The 16,856-nt window shown below is 41.4% G+C and overlaps 2 protein-coding genes across 5 annotated transcripts in view; one reads left to right on the top strand and one right to left on the bottom strand.

Annotated features, from left to right (window-relative positions):
• NGLY1 (N-glycanase 1) overlaps positions 1-8,703 on the bottom strand; it is a 36,549-nt gene extending 27,846 nt beyond the window's left edge. Inside the window, exons 1-2 of one of the 2 annotated variants that reach the window (XM_063128126.1) lie at positions 8,350-8,703; positions 2,029-2,143 (exon numbers count right to left, since the gene is read on the bottom strand). In XM_063128126.1, the coding sequence (XP_062984196.1) occupies positions 2,029-2,143; positions 8,350-8,477 (243 nt within the window). In that variant the 5' untranslated portion in view covers positions 8,478-8,703. Of the gene's footprint in view, positions 1-2,028; positions 2,144-8,308 lie in introns of both variants that reach the window. The other variant, XM_063128134.1, reaches the window with a different exon arrangement.
• On the top strand, positions 8,079-16,557 carry OXSM (3-oxoacyl-ACP synthase, mitochondrial). Of its 3 annotated transcripts, none has more exons than XM_063128164.1 (4): positions 8,079-8,370; positions 11,797-11,966; positions 12,459-12,807; positions 14,951-16,557. In XM_063128164.1, the coding sequence occupies exons 2-4, from the start codon at positions 11,822-11,824 to the stop codon at positions 15,351-15,353; spliced, it is 897 nt and encodes a 298-aa protein (XP_062984234.1). In that variant the 5' UTR covers positions 8,079-8,370; positions 11,797-11,821; the 3' UTR covers positions 15,354-16,557. The 3 variants fall into 3 exon arrangements, with proteins under 3 accessions (XP_062984234.1, XP_062984226.1, XP_062984217.1); XM_063128156.1 differs by adding an exon at positions 10,708-10,853 and having other exon boundaries at positions 11,797-12,807; XM_063128147.1 differs by having other exon boundaries at positions 11,797-12,807.
• The last annotated feature ends 299 nt before the right edge of the window (positions 16,558-16,856 follow it).

Raw genomic sequence — 16,856 nt, 5'->3', positions numbered from 1 at the left:
GGAGGAATCATCCCTCCCTGCCCCCTGGATGCCCTGTGCGTCATGTGGAAGCACAGGGACAATCCCGGGGCAATCCCCAGGATATTGCCCTGCATAGCCATGCCCCGTGACTTTTGGGCAAGAGGTTTGGCAAGACGGCAGTTTTGTCCATCATTCTAGGATGTTTCTGTGTTGCTTTATGGAGTCTATGAACCAGAGAAGATGGGTATTTTGGACAGAAAATAACAAATTTGTTTATTTATTACATTTCTATACCAAAGCTCTCTGGGCGGTTCACAAAAATTAAAAGCCTAAAATACAATATGATAAAACACAATATAAAACCTTTAACATACAAACATTTAAAACAGTTTGAAACATCTAAAAACAGTTAACAATAAAATGCCTGGACCTGATAAAACAACTAACACTATTGTATCTACTTTAGAAACTTCAATTAGTTCAAAATATGGCAGCGAGGTTGGTCACCGGTACATCTAGGGGCGAGCCTATTACCCCAACATTAAAATCACTACACTGGCTGCCCATTATTTTCTGGGTGAAGTACAAAGTGTTGGTCATTACCTTTAAAGCCCTACATGATTTGCCCTCAGATGACCTGCGGCACCGCCTTCTTCTGTTCAATCCGCCCTGCACACTCAGGTCCTCTGGGGAGAATTTCAGTCAGCCAAAACCAGGCTGACAACTGTTACCCAGAGGACCTTTTCTTCTGTCACCCCCAGTCTGTGGAATGGCCTGCCGGAGGAGATTCGTCAACTTAACGCTCTCTTCAAGTGTAAGACAGCTATAAAGTCTAGCCTCTTCCAGCAGGCCTACCCAGATGACTTTTAAATAAAGAATTTTAAGAAGTCTTGGTGTTTTGTTTTTATTATTATTACTATTATTTATTACATTTGTATACTGCCCCACAACTGAACTCTCTGGGCGGTTTACATAGGATAAAAACACTTAAAAACAATATACAAAAATTTTAAATCACAAAAACATACAATTTTAAACCACAAAAGCATACAAAAACAAACCCAAGCTAATTATATATTGTTAAATGCCTGGGAGACGAGAAAAGTCTTGACTTGGCACCAAAAAGATAACAATGTCGGCGCCAAGTAGGCCTTGTCAGGGAGATTGTTCCACAATTTTGATATTGTATTGGTTTTTTATGCTCTTTTAATTAATTTTATGTATTTGATTTAGATAGTATTGTTGTACTAATGTTGTTCCCTGCCTCAATCCAAAGGGAGATGCGGGTAAGAAATAAATATATTATTATATTATATTATATTGTCATTGTTGTTGTTAAACAGCCCCATCAAATGCCTGGGAACAGAGGAAAATCTGGTGCTGAAAAGAATATTGATGCCTAGCAGACCTCACTGGGGAGAGAATTCCACTATTTGGAGGGAGGAGGGTGGGGAGAGACACCATGGGAAATGATTTTTGAACATTTTTTCTCAACTCCTTAGAAAGACATTTAGCATAGAACACAGTTGCACCAACTGAAGAATTTAAGGTGATGAAGCCTGAGCCTTCTAGGTTTTATCACCACATAGCATGGAAAAGAAGCTGGTTGTGCTGTGAAGTCCTTAAGGCCCAACATGTGTATACACGATAAAGTTGGCTCAATCTGGACACAAACACAGGGATTCCTACTCACTGCATTAGCTTCATATTGAGATGAACATCATTGGCTTATGGATCCCACTAAGCACTGTAGGGAATGTCTAGTGCCACAGAGGTAGAAAGAGTGGTCAGTTAGCTTCCTGAATAGGGTATGTAGACCTCCATTTTGTAAGACAATCAAGAAAATTTGTGTGTGAGATATGTAATGTTGACTGAAGAATGAACATTGATTACATCTTGAAAAAACGTCTTGAAAATTATAAGAAGCTTTCTTTGGAAAACAAAGCCAGAATTTCAGCAAGAATAAGAAAACACAGAAATCCAGTTCTACATTGAGGGTTAAATGCAACTGAATTGGCCTGATGAGAGGACATTCTATAAAGAAATATACCATTTGTACGCACTCACCTCTTCAAACCCCATTTCAAAGAGACATTCAACAGCTCCTCTGACAGGTAACAATCTAGTGGAAAATGCTTGATTTCCCAGACGAATGCACCGATATTTTTCTTCATTTGGGTGTCTGACAGATTTAAAAGAAAAATAGAAGGTTGTTTAAACAAATTACTTACATAAAGGTATTTTATCAATTTAGAAACCTGGAACATAGCTCTTAGGTTTCAGTTACATACCCAAATATAGCTTCATGCTGCACATTAAATTATCCCAACATGACATTTGAATGTCTGCAGTGGCCTAATCTACACCAAGCAGGATATTGCACTATGAAAGCTGTATGAAAGTAGTATATAAAAGGCAGGAGCCACACCAAGCAAGGTATAGCAGTACGAAAGTGGTATGTAGTATGTGTCAATGGGCCCCAGCAGCTGTCAGTGCACTTCAATACTATAAAGCAGTAGTGTGGCTCCTGCCTTTTATATACCGCGCTTTCAAAGTGCAATATCCTGCTTGGTGTAAATTAGGCCAGTGACATTTTGTGGATTCACAGTTCTGAGATTCTACTATTATTTATTTACTATTTCTTAATTATTTTAATAAATTATTTACTATTGCTATTTGTGTAGCATTTTAAGTTTGTAATAGAGCAATCCCATGGTCCCTGGGAGGGCATGCCAGGGCCCATAGCATAACAGCGTCAGGAGGGGGTCAGGGTGGGAGCTCGATCCACAAGCCTCTCCGTTACCTGTCCTGCCCTTTGGAAGCTAAGTCAAGTAGACAGACTCAGAGGCCCATCTACTCGAAAACAAGAAAATGAAAGCCTCTGTCCTCTTTCCGCCCTGCCCGGCTCTTGCCATCAGGAGCTTTTAATGTATTTTATTGTTTATGCTTACAGTAACCCTGTGTGGTATTACTATTTTGCACATTGGGAACTAAGTCTTGGAGAGTATTAAGGCCACATAATTGAGCCTATAACAGAGTTAGGACTTGAACCCATGTCACCCTGAGACTCAAGCTGAAACTTCAATGTGATACACACTTGTGCATAGGAATTTTAAACCTAAGAATTTTAAGATGCTGTGATTGTTATTTTAATATTGTATTGGTTTTATATGCTCTTTTAACTAATTTTATGTATTATGTTTTATTTAGTGTTGTTCCCCGCCTCGATCCAGAGGAAGAGGTGGGTAATAAATAATTTTTATATTATTATTATTATTATTATTATTATTATTATTATTATTATTATTATTATTATTATTATTATCCACTCTGGATTGTACACCAGCAGCTCCTCTATCTGGAGCAGTCAGACCTGGCCTCCTTTCCCCATGCACTAGTTACCTTTAAAATGGAATCCTGCAGTGTGCTTTATGCGGGGCTGCCTCTGAAGCTACAGCTGGTACAAAATGCAGCTGCAAGGAAGCTGCTGGAGGCCAAGAAGTCTGAAAATGTAATTCCGACTTTGCGCCAACTGCACTGGCTCCGTGTAAGCGTCCAAGCTCAAGTCAAAGTGCTGGTTTTAATCTTTAAAGCCCCAAACAGCTTGGGAGGAGGTTATTCGAAGGAACACCTTCACCCATACAATCCTGATCATACACTATTTCAGAGGTCCTTCTCAAGTACCTGCTATTAAAATCTATTAGGTTGGCATGCACAAGAAATAGGGCCTTCTTTGTGGCTGCCCCCAAACCATGAAACATCATATGTTCCATCTGAACAGGTGTTCAGGCCAGCTCTGAAGATCTTGCTCTTCAATGCTATCTTAAACTGAGAACATAATGAGATAATGTAGTTTGTGTATCTTTGAATCTTCCATTGCTCTTGTTTGTAAGTCACTATCTGGAGGTCCAGTCCTAAAGAGCAACTAAAACAGACACACACACACACCACCACCACCATCATCTGAAAACAGCTCCCAGATAGCCGCAATCTTGAATGGAGGACTGGTGGAGCTGCTTAAACACACCCACCCCAAATCACACCTTCCCCCAGATGCTGTTCCCCTACACAGGAAAAGACACTCGTAATTGTATCTTTTCCCTTGTGGGGTGCGGGAATAGTTAAAGAAAGGGGCTTTAAGTGAGAAAATGGCTGGAGGAGAAATGGTTAAGCAGCCCATCTCACCTCTACAATTCCCACTCAAGACTAGAATATTGGAGGGCCATTTCTGGGTGTGTGAATCCTCTTGACGTCTCAGATTACACAGGTGCTGACCAGACAACAAGTCTTCTCACTTATAGTCCCCTGTGCGTGAAATTTAGGGAGGTGCTAGGGAAGCACACATGGCTCCAAATTTGATGTCCTTTTGTTATCTGATGAAGTCATCTTTATTTGTGCCTAGACCTTCCAGCATGTAACCTAGTTGGTTTTAAGCCAGTCTTCCCCTGGCTGGGGAAGATGAGAGTTGTAGTCCAACATACCTGGAGGGCACCAGGCTTGTTTAAGCCAATAACAAAGGATTCCTACTTCTGTGAATCTCTCCCCTCCCTGCTCTAAGAATTCTATGTGATTATTCTCACTATTTCTTTGAACTGTCTGTTGCTGGGCTTAGAAAAAGAATGAAAAGCAGTTGCTGAACTTAATGCCTTTGTTTGGGGGAAGCCTAAACAAATATTTTCTTGACTTAGGGAAGTTCATTATTTTCACTCAATAATAATAATAAAAACCCCATCAAGAAGCAATTCATTGCCAGTACTCCATCACTATGCAAGGCTTTACCTGATTTCTTATTAATACTGTGATATTTCTTGACAGTAATCCAATTGAAACTTATGGGACTAATAGCACAATCCTATTTTTTTTAAAAAAATTGCTAGATTGAGGAAGATAGGAAATTGCCTTATAATGACCTGGTTTGCACTACACAACAACCTACATGACAACCCATTGTTTGTTTCAGGATGGCTTGTCATGATGTCTGAATCCAGCATGGTTTCTTCAATATGATTTGTCAACAACGCGCTACCACCCATGCACAAACCCATGGCTTGTTGTCCAGTTGTTAAGGGTGGCTTGTCATCACGTGTGAACCTGGCTTGTGTGTGGCTTGCTGGAAAGAGCCACAGAGCCGCCTGGCAAGAGCAATGAAAAACCCAGTCGCTCCTCTCTAATGGAACCAGTTACCTAGGGAGGTTGTGGGCTCTCCCACACTAGAGACATTCAAGAGGCAGCTGGACAACCATCTGTCAGGGATGCTTTAGGGTGGATTCCTGCATTGAGCAGGGGATTGGACTCAATGGCCTTATAGGCTCCTTCCAACTCTACTATTCTATGATTCTATGAAATGACACTAGTCACTTTATTCCTCCACTTCATCACCACCCTAGATAGCAACACTGTTTTTATCTTAACCTCTGGGAGATTTGCACAAATCTAACACTATTTCCCCCCCTCACCTTTGGTAGATTTGTACATATTTAATGTTATTCTCCACACCCACACCTTCAGGGAGATTTGCCCAAAATTAACTTTTTTCTCCCACTTTCAGAGAGATTTGTGTACATTTAAGTTCATTTAAGGGGAAAAAAACTTTCGGGGAGATCTGCACAAATTCACTAAAGTGCAGTAACTATTGTGCTGATTAGTGAAACAGGCTGCTGAGGTTGTGCTGCAAAAGCCAGTAAGATACATGCTAAGGGCAGGCAGGAGGACTAAGGAGGAGACAAGGTATGGCAAGCCATAGAGTGCCTGATCATCTGTTGGGAGTAAGTTATGTTAGTGAGTGAACAACCAGCACACTGTAGCTTATTTTCAGGATGGATTATCTTGATGCGCGAAGTGGCCCACTGAATCAGACCATTGGTCCATCTAACCCAGTATTACTAACACTAACTGGCATCATCTGTCCAGGGTTTCAGGGTTAGAAAGATGCTAGGGCTCGAATCTGGAACCTTCTGCATGCAAAGCATATGTTCTACCACTGAGCTATGTCCCCTCACTAAATTTATATCGTATTTCTTCGATTGCAAGACGCCATCGATTGTAAGACGCACACTAATTTCAGTACCACCAACAGAAAAAAAGCTTTGATTCTAAGAAGAATAATCGCACCGCGATTCTAAGACGCACCCCGTTTTTAGAGATGTTTATATGGGGGGGAAAGTGTGTCTTAAAATCAAAGAAATACAGTATGGCTGCCCAATAAAACATGTTTCCTGGGTGGGTTAAGCAACAAATGAAATAAAATACAAGATTAAAATACAAAATAATAATAAAAGCATTAAATGCAACATAAACCGTTCTTCTCTGGGGGAGAAAAAGAAAACCATTTAGCAGCTCAAATACACATCTCCTCAGAAGTAAGTCCCATGGAGCTCAACAGGGCTTAGCCCATGTATGGGATTGTATATTGTATCCTAAACAAAAAAGAGCATCACTAGTCACCATGCATGCCTCCAGTTCCACATAATTACTCTCATGCAGCAATTACAGTGAACTGTCTGATAGTTATCAGGGGAAGGATATAAATACCTGAACTAACATTTTATAAATAATATTGATGCAACCTACCGCCTGTCCTTCCCCCATCCCCAAGCAGTAGGATACGTAAGAGACACTCCAGAATAATATTTGGCAACGACAGTCAAGACCTTGGAAGATTAAGGACACAATCCTATGCATGTTTAGACAGAACATGCTGGCTGGGGCATGTTGGGAACTATAGGACTTTCTTCTGTCTAAACTTGCATAGGATTGCACCCTAAAATATTATTAATGCTACCAATAGAATTTCATCTATAAAAAAACCCAACCTGGAACACCATCCAAACCAGAGCACCATCCAAACTCATCATGCCACATAGGATTACATCATAGGACTGATACACTGAGCAAAAAAGCCTTAAAAACAATGAACAAAACCGGCAAGCCATATTAAGACGAAGTGGTGCCCATCCTTTTAGTTGGAGTTCATCAGTCTGGTTCTTCAGAAGACCCTGAAACCAGGTGTTCTGAGATCTTTACAATAAATCGTTGATAGCTCGGAAGATAGATTCATGGTGTTTTCCCATCTAGTACACTGGGACATGTCAATGTTTCTGTTTAATATGCCTCAGAAACAGGTATTTTAGGCAGTATTTTCAGTTAATAGATTACTGTAGAACAGGAATGGGGAACCTCAGGCCCAGAGGCCAAATCCTGACTTCTGGGGTTCCCCAGACAGCCACACTCCTTCACCTTGCTCCATCCACCTTCCTCCCAGCCATAAATCTATTGGTACTTTCCTGTCTTTTGTGCAGTTTTTCCCCATTCTGAAAAGCTGGAATGCTTCTCCTAAGGCTTAGTTACTGGCAGTATTTGGTATTTTTGGCCCTGCCCCCTTTGCCTTTGGCCACAGCCATCACTCTCTGAAACTGAATTCAGGCTGAATAGAGGTTCAACACCTCTGCTGAAGAACAAGCAATAACAGATGTGTTTGGGGAAGGGGGAGCTATATTTTTCCAATCCAGCCCTATGCATCATGACAGTTTTGTGGTTTGGATACCTCAATAGTGTGCATACCAGATTAGTTTCTCAAGCATCTTCAACACATCCCACTATTTTGGCTAATCATTAATTTTGTACAGAAACAATTTTATTTCTAGAACTGGCAGTTGTGACCTTTTCTTTTCCGTTCTGACATTTACACAGACACACACCCCAGCATGGGTGCGTCATTTCTGAAAAGGATGGCAACGCAACTTCAACCTTACCAGGAGATCGCATTCTCTGGCCAGAACCCCCATGACAAATGATGCTATTCAGTGGAGAAAGACCTGCACTCTGCATATGTGCAGAGGTTCTTGTCTTCATGATCAACCCCAGCTCTCTAATCTGCATGTGGTCTGATAGCACTGGCACTCAGAACAGGTTCAAGGGCGGAGTCTTGCCTCAAATTAAGCCTGTTGTAGATGAGATGACCTATCACAGCAGGGCAGGGATATAAAAGACACGACTGCCTCACAATCTAACCGAGCCACTGCGATGCAGCTTCATGTTATGCGAAGGAATAGAAGCCCACAATGATAAGGCCGTAACAGCACTACATGCAATACAGGAATCTTAAGCTACTGCCGTGGCCAACGGATGGGAGAGATCTGGTTGCAGCTGAGCAAGCACAAAGCAGCCAACTGCTACTCGTCGTCATCTACGATTTTTATACAGCTACACTGTCCCCTTCCTCAGCTCTGTACCTGCCCGCCCGCAGCACTACAAACAGCCCTCAAAACCGTGATCCAGAAGCTTTTATATCCCAAGGCGAGCCCTCTCCCGACTGCCTCCGCGACGAGACACGCGCAAAACGTCTCACCCTAGCGGCTGTTGTTTGCTGGGCCCGTCCGTCCCTCTCACCTGATGATATTATCCGCATAGGTAAGCAGCAAGCGGGAGGCCTCTAAAAACGTTTCTGTGGGATTCTGGCAGAGCTCGCTCACTGCTCGCGAGTTCGCCGGTGCGGAGGGTCCCACCGCGGCCGCCATCCTTCTGTAGCGGCGTTTGCCCACCCGGGTGTCCTTGCCAGTGAGCAAGAAACTTCTACTTCGCCGTGCGCCCGCCCGCACTTAATTCTGAATAAAGCTAACTCTGGCAGTGACTCCAGAAAAGTGGGGCGAGCGGGCGGAATTTGTCCTCCCTCTCGGCTTTTCAGAAAGTTCTATGGTGGCTCAGTAAGGGGTGGCGGCGACGCAGTTGTGACACGAACACTCCATTTTTCTGCTGGTTGTGAGCATGCGCGGTAGCGAGAATGCCACTCCTGGCATCATAATACGGTCTGTGAACCCTAAATTTCAGGAAGCGGCATCTGAGGGCCAAAACAGACATTACTTTAAATCCGTGTCTTTCCCCTCCGCGCCTCCGCAGTTTTTTAAGATCCGCATGTAGATCTTAAAAAACAGCATCACGCACGCTAGGGGTCCAATCCAGATGAGGCCCCTGTGCCTACTCTAGAGTAAGAAAAAGACGTGGCGGCTAGACACAGGTTTATAAATAGTATCTATTCTGAGCCTGCCTAGTTTTTCTTTTCACCTCAAAAGCTGCAGACAACCCCTTGGGGATTAGAAAGTAACCATGTACTCAATATTTGTGTTATGATCATATGCACTCTTACATGAGGGAGTATTCCTCCGAGTAGGATGGAAAAGAAGCGCTTCTATTGTGTCAGGTGGCTAGCACGTTTCACTACAGAATTGTAGGCCCTTTAATTTCAAAATAAACACTTTCCTACATAACGACGTCGCAATTATCTCTCTTACAGTACACATTTAGAAAAGAAATAGGTGTGTGTCATGCAAATGCAGATCCCCAACATTATTCTTTTCAAAATTCAAAACTCACCATATCCAGTTAAAACTCACCATATCCAATTTTGCAATGATGAAAAGTTTGCAGTCCTTAAAACAAGATCCATTGAACACTTGTGGGAGTAACTCTCCAAGAAATCTGTATAGAATCAAGTTAACATATTCCATTGAAAGTCTTGTTGCTGTTTGTGGAACTTGCAGTATAATCCTATGCATGTTTACTCAGAAATAAATCAACTGTATTTAGTGAGGCTTACTCCCTAATATATGCATCTAAGTTTGCAGCCTTAGGATGCTTCCTTATGGAGGGGTTCTAATGCTAACAGAAGGCATTGAGCAGAGCTATTCAGTCTTTTCTTCCTTAATAGAGTTTCCGCAGTAAGAAAAAAATACCTGGATAACAACAATGTCTGGAAATAACAATCTAGTGGGAAATGGTTGATTTCCCACCTGTAAAATTCTGTGAATAAGGCAGAGTGATTGCAGCTGAAAAGCTGGATTTTTTTCTGTTTAAACATGCATAGGATTCCACCTTTAGTTACAATTCCCTTTTGCTGAATTGGGCCAGAATCTTACTAGATGCTGTCAAAGCAAGAAAGCTAGTGTTCTCTGTGATACTGTTACAGCAAAGGGATTTATATTGCTTTTATTTATTTATTACCTTTCTGTACTGCCCAATAGCTGAAGTTCTCTGGTTCACAAAACCATAGTAGGTATTTCTTACACACCAACAAATGGCATTTTTTCCCCGGTTTCTGATAATTTGATTTATGGATAGTTATGTAGTTTTTTTCCTCCCCATCTTTTTCTCTCACTAATAGGGCTGAACTATGCCCTCCTCCACTTTTCTCTTCATCCCCTTACATGTTTGTATGCCTTTGGGAACTTTTTTGTTTCAATAAGGAAAGACATACAGTGGGATTCAAACAATCAAACGCACAGTTCCACACCATAACACTACACAACACAGACTGCTGTTGAAGCTGAGGGGATCTTGAAAATCAGTTTGTGATATTGCGTAGAAGTCTCCTGTTCAAGGTAAGGGGTGGATCAAAAAACCCACTAGGGATTTCTGAGCCATTGGATGCCCCTAAACTGATTCTGGGCTATTGCCAGAGAAAGGAAAGGAAACAGAGAGAAGATATATGAGCTGATTTGTTTAAGTTTCAGACTAAACCAGAGTACAAATCACTTAGGCCAACTGAATCACTTATCCTTTAGCTGGTTATTGTACCAGTTCTCTTAAGTATTTGTCTAGTGTCTTATAAATGAGATCATGGTATCTCCTAGAAAACTATGACATTGCGAGTTATAGTAGGGAAGGGAAATCTCAGTTCAAACCCTTTGCATTATAGTTAGAGCTCTCTTCTTTACTCCCAGCTCTCTTCTGATTTGAACCCCATCTCTCCAGGCTACATCAGCGTTCTGCTCCAAATGATGGCTCCAGTAGAATAGGGATTGAGATCCAGAAGAAGTCACAGTCATCAGAGCCCAGAAGGTCAAGACAGGCCAAGAAAAGCAGCTCAGGGTTCCAGTAAAGCAGAGTAGTCCAACTGGGTAAGGCATTCAGGAGGAACAATCCCATTTGACCTTGGAACAAGTTTTGAATGCTGCTTCAGCAGCAGGTAATTCCAGACTGACCCTTAAATGGTGCACCAGCTCATTCTGACTGGCTGGCTCTGTCCACAGTTGGAGAAGCCTCTTTAGTTAAAAAGGCCTTGCCTGTTCAACAGCTGTTAAGTTCTATGGTGTGGTGGAGGCTGAAGTCCTCGGAGTTAGAAGGCAGCAGTGCTGCCTCAGCCAAGATAGGTGCTGGTTGAATGAGCTCTCTGTGTGCCAGAGCTTCTGGGATAGTAGGAACTCCTGATGCCAGCTCTAAGGGCACTTCCCTCTCACCCCATGACTCTTCCTTCGACTCCATAGTTGAATCCCCAAAAGAGTTCTTTAAGGTCATAACAGTCTGGTTCCACTTCTAAAGAGTTTTTGGGGAAAGTAGCCTAATATTGGATGGACCTTTGTACAAAATGTGAATTAGACGGTGCTGTGTCTGTTTTAATTCTTATGAATAGACACATACATGATTTGAATGCAGCTCAAGGGCCAAATTTAGATATTAGAATAATGTTACAGTATGGACACCAGACTATAAAAGGGTTCCCCACCTCTAGTACCAAATTGCAACTTGGAATTATTTAACTGTAAAACAAGCATGAATTAGGAAAGAAGATTTTTCTGTTTTTTTAGTTTGTTAAATTTACAGTATCAGCTTTTCCCCTCTACACTGAATTCCATTAAAGCGCTGATAATATCCCACATTTTTTGGATATTTTAGAAAATATATAGTTTCTTTTGTTTTCTCAAATGCTAGAAGTACAGTAATCCAGCCATATGGCTGTCTTAGGTCATGATTATTATTTTCCTTGTGAATTTAGATTGTACCAGTCCCATAGGTAAAAGATTTTATATAATAATCATCACAAATTGCTTTTTTGTCCTACAGGAATGCATTTCAAATTATTGCAGTCATGCTTCTCCAGCACTCAAGATATTTATTAAAAATTGCAGGCCTCCATCTTCAAAATTCCCAAGTTCATCAGCGTTTGAAAATCATTATAAAATGTATGAGCACTAGTACAACTCCTCATGGCCGAAGGAGAGTGGTTGTCACGGGTATAGGATTAGTATCTCCTCTTGGCCTTGGAACCCAACTAGTGTGGAACAGACTTCTGCAGGGAAATTGTGGGGTTGTTGCTCTTGAAGGGGAGGAATACTCCACTGTTCCATGTAAAGTGGCTGCTTGTGTACCAAAGGGAATTGGTGAAGGCCATTTCCATGGCGAAAGCTTTGTGTCAAAATCAGAGAGCAAAGCCATGTCTTCTGCTACCATCATGGCCATAGGTGCTGCTGATCTGGCTTTAAAAGACTCTGGCTGGCATCCACAATCTGAGCTGGATCGTTTAAGGGCTGGTGTGGCAATAGGCATGGGAATGGTTCCACTGGAAGATATTTCTGATACAGCCTTGATGTTCAAGACAAAGGGTTACAGCAAAGTCAGCCCGTTCTTTGTTCCGAGGATCTTGATCAATATGGCGGCGGGTCATGTTAGTATCAAATACCAGTTGAAAGGACCCAATCATGCTGTATCGACTGCTTGTACTACAGGAGCACATGCTGTCGGAGACTCCTTTCGATTTGTAGCCTACGGTGATGCGGATGTGATGCTGGCTGGAGGAACGGAAGCTTGCATTAGCCCATTGTCTCTCGCTGGGTTCGCTAGAGCTCGGGCTTTGAGTACTAGCTTTAACTCAAGCCCCAATCTAGCTTGCCGGCCATTCCATTCCCTGAGAGAAGGATTTGTCATGGGAGAAGGTGCTGCCGTTTTGGTTTTGGAAGAATATGAGCATGCTGTACAGAGAGGAGCTAAACTGTATGCAGAAATTTTAGGCTATGGACTCTCGGGCGACGCTTGCCATATAACAGCACCTAATCCAAATGGAGATGGCGCCTTCAGGTAAAAATTATGAATATGTAAATAATTGTAAAGTTATTTTTAAATTATATTTCTGTAATGTTTTATTTTAATAAGTAGTTCAAGTCTCCAGTTCAATTGGGAAATGGCAGTGCACTCCAGATTTTGTAATGGGCTAGTTTATAAAGCAATTTAATATCTATGTTGGTGGTTCTCCTTTGGGAGTCCCCTCTTTTAGAGATTAGGTAGGTGGTCACTGCAGAGAGGGCCTTTTCAGTAGTAGCACCCTTGTTATAGAATGCCCTCCCCAAGTAGGGGTTCAGCAGGCACAACACAAAGAAGAGACAGCTGCACCAATGTTTTGCAGTTCCCAACACATTTGGCGAATATCTCTATCAAGACAAATGGAAATATATATAATGCATTTTTTAAAACAAACAAACTATTTTACATATCTTAAGAAAACTATAACAAGTGCTTAAATACACATTTCAATTTAAAACATACCAAACCTTCTAAAATATCACTTGTGCAGACTAATATATAAGACACCAGTATTTTAAATGTCAGAAAACAAATCAAACATCTTAATTTCATCTAAAACTTCTGAAGTATTGTTTAGAACATCTTGCTTCTAACACACTCCAGGAAGACTAAATACTGTTAACCTCCCAAAGGATACTATTTTATATTAGAAATGTAATATATACACATTTTAAAGCAGCAAATATAACATCATTTAAAAGGGGGGGGGGAATCAGGAGTGGGGGATTGAGAAATTACAGGCTGGTTAACTTAGAGCGTAATCCATGAGGATAGTTGGCAGCCTCTGAACTGCCGAGTATCCAATGCAGGGCCTTGCATTTTTGCCCATCTAGCAGGGGTGCTTTGGAGAGGGAAGGAAGGAAGCTGGAGTGGCCATAGGAAAAGGCAAATGGCCTAAGACCAAGTCTCCTCCCCTCTCCTCTGGATTCCCCCCCCCCTTTCCTGTCTCCATGCTTCTTTTCTGAGTGTGGAGACATAGCCAAAACAGTACTGGCTATGAGGGTGAGGGTTAGTGCTGTTCTGGGCTCCGAGGTCAGAGCCCTGTTTCCCAATTTGGAGGCCAGAAACCAAACGGTCCTACATCCCCCCAGGCCATAGCTTGAGGACCTGGTTGGGAGACATAGATTGCTCCCTCTATGTCTATTTTGGGTAAATTGGGGTTGTTTAACAGTGTCAACAAGAATGTGAATAGGGGTGATGCAGCAGACATTGTGTACCTTAACTTTCGAAAAGGTCTTGACATAGTCCTTTACTAAAGGCTGTTGCATAGACTTAGCAGTCATGGGATTAAAGGATGGGTCCTCTTATGGATCAGGAACTGCTTAAAGAACAGAAAGCAGAGAGTAGAAAAAAATGAACGGTTCTTGCAATGAAAGGACATAAGAAGTGGAATTCCCCAAGAATCTGTATTTTGCAGAGGTGCGGAAGTTTAAGAAAAAACCCTAAAACTTCAGGAGGAACCCCTCCTCCCCATGTTTTCCAAAAATCCGAGATAATCATGGAGAAATAATGATCTCTCATTCTAACCTGCCTTGAGGATGTTGTGAGAATAAATGAGATAAGAATTGTGAAGCAGTTTGTATCTGTGAAGTGTTATAGAAATGATCAATAATATTGTAAAAATAACAACAACCTAATCTCCCATGCCCATTTTAATATAATTTACCCACCAGGAAAAGGACAGTGTGTACCTGTATTAATTAGATATGCTTGTTCAGTTCCAAAGATACGTGGCTGCTATAGGTAGAACGAGTATTTCTTGAAATATTCTTTCAGTTTAAAGGCTGCAAGTAACATAGCAGAACATTCAAGATAATTAATGTCTTCAGCTCATTAGGGCTGAATTTTTCACTTCAACATTAGCTTGGTAGTAGATTCTATGTAATATTTCATTTAACATGACAAAAATGCAAGACAAATGCCTTTATTCTTCTCTTAAAATGTAACCCAAGGACTCTTGATTCTTATTAATTTGCATCTTGTGAAGTTGCATGTGCTATACAGAATGTACGGATGACAGAATGTATAAAAGACGCTAGCATTCTGGCTTTTATGTTTAGCCACTATCATTCACGATGTATGGATCTAAGTGTAACTTTCATAAGGGATGAAAACATTCATCTTTCTTTTTCACCCTTAGATGCATGTCTGCAGCAATAAAAGATTCTGGAATTTGCCCTGAAGATATAACATATATCAACGCTCATGCCACCTCCACTCCACTAGGAGACGCTGCAGAGAATCAAGCTATTAAAGGACTCTTTAAAGAACATGCATATTCTCTTGCAGTTTCCTCAACAAAGGGAGCAACAGGCCACCTCTTGGGTGCTGCAGGAGCTATTGAGGCAGCTTTTACTGCTTTGGCTTGTTACCATGGCATTTTACCACCTACACTAAATCTGGATAAGACAGAGCCACCATTTGACCTCAACTATGTTCCACTAGTACCCCAAGAATGGAGAAGTGAAAAACGTCGTGTTGCTCTCAGTAATTCTTTTGGCTTTGGTGGGACTAATGCAACTCTGTGTTTTGCTAAAATTTAGCTTCACAATCTGTATGCAAGTACTCTAAGGGCACAATCCTATCCATGTTTAGTCTGAAAAATGTCGTACAGCTCCCCGCATTCCCCAGCCAGCATATTGGTTGGGGAATGCTGGGAGTTATAGGACCTTTTTCTGTCTAAATACGGATAGGATTGTGTCTTAAGTTGACATACTAATAGCCAGAAAAATGCATATCAATGCAAACCTCTGTGTCTAATTTTCTTCATTCTCATTAGTGTTTCTGATTTCTTTTTGCAAGTGGTGAGTTATTCTTGGGCAAGTTGCGCTTTCAGATTAAATCAAGATGCTGAATTCCCAGATGCTCTTTATTCCACTGGATCAATATTTTACTCCACAGACCCTTTTGCCCAATGAAATTTAGTTTTTAACCTCTAAGTGTGTAATAGAACTTTTTGTGCACTCAGCATATACCCACCCTTCATTGGGCAAGTATACCTCTGGGTTTCTTTAACCAGCACAGTTGTGCCCCATTGTCCATGTAAATCGTAACCGAGGATGTACAGGCCTTCTCTTCTTCCAGAATGATCTCCTATCGAACACAGTCATTTCCGCCCTTCACTGTTCTCGCCTTGTATTACCGCTCTAGTTTTGTCAGCAATGGTAAAAGAACAATAACAACATTCTTGACAAATTTAAGCTTGAAAATGCTGTAGTAGGAGCATGTCTCAATGAAATGGCAAGGTAATTTATTTCAGCCATTCTATGCTAGTGTATCTAATCTGCAAAGGATATTTCCCTAAAAGCCATGTTCGCACATCAAAGAAATACATGTAAGTCATGCTTTTCCCAGAAAACCCACCTTCATTAAAAACAGCATAATATAGTTAACATTTTCAATTGAAAGTGTTTTTCTGACACATACTTGCTCTTTCAATGTTAGTGACAGTCCAATGGAATTGTTGGTATTTGCATTCAAGTAATGCCTCTTTGGTTAGGCAGAATGATCAGATATTGTGTTAATATGTAGTTACCTGGAATCAAAACCCTAAAATGTTCTTTCTGTTGAGTGAAATACATGAAAATGTGGCAAGTAAATTCTAAGGGCACGTCTATTAACAGCTACTTTCTAAGTCAGGACAGTTCCTGTGTGGATAGTGTCATTACATAGTTTAGTCACTAGGTAGCACTACTTATTTGTATCTGGGTGGAGTCATGAGTTTACAGTTGTTCTGCCTTGTCTGAAAGACAAAGATTTTGGCAAGCTTCCAACCTGCTCCCTAAGCCTTCTATGACAGTTCTCATACAAGGGCAAGGACACACCCACCCACTCTCACATACCCACCCTCTTCCCCCCCCCCCCAGTACTTATTGCATTAAGTAGAGCTTTTGCCTAAGTCTTGCAAAACCTTAATGGACTTAGGTGTAAATTTGCCAAAACCTATTAGTTTGAGGAAGAGGGCTTTCTCTGCCCGGAGGTCTTCAAGATGGAAGCATGCATCATCGTTATCATTAGTAGGATGACCATATGAAAAGGAGGACAGG

Source organism: Elgaria multicarinata, chromosome 1, assembly GCF_023053635.1.
Source record: "Elgaria multicarinata webbii isolate HBS135686 ecotype San Diego chromosome 1, rElgMul1.1.pri, whole genome shotgun sequence".
NCBI lineage: Eukaryota > Metazoa > Chordata > Lepidosauria > Squamata > Anguidae > Elgaria > Elgaria multicarinata.
Note: the sequence above shows the minus strand (reverse complement) of the source record. Positions and strands in the feature narration are given on the sequence as shown.

Bases quoted from the DNA above. Each gene is read 5' to 3' on its own strand.
- OXSM (XM_063128147.1), top strand. From the start codon at position 11,822: ATGCTTCTCCAGCACTCAAGATATTTATTAAAAATTGCAGGCCTCCAT. The intron at 12,808-14,950 runs GTAAAAATTATG...TTTCACCCTTAG, and splicing joins AATGGAGATGGCGCCTTCAG to ATGCATGTCTGCAGCAATAA.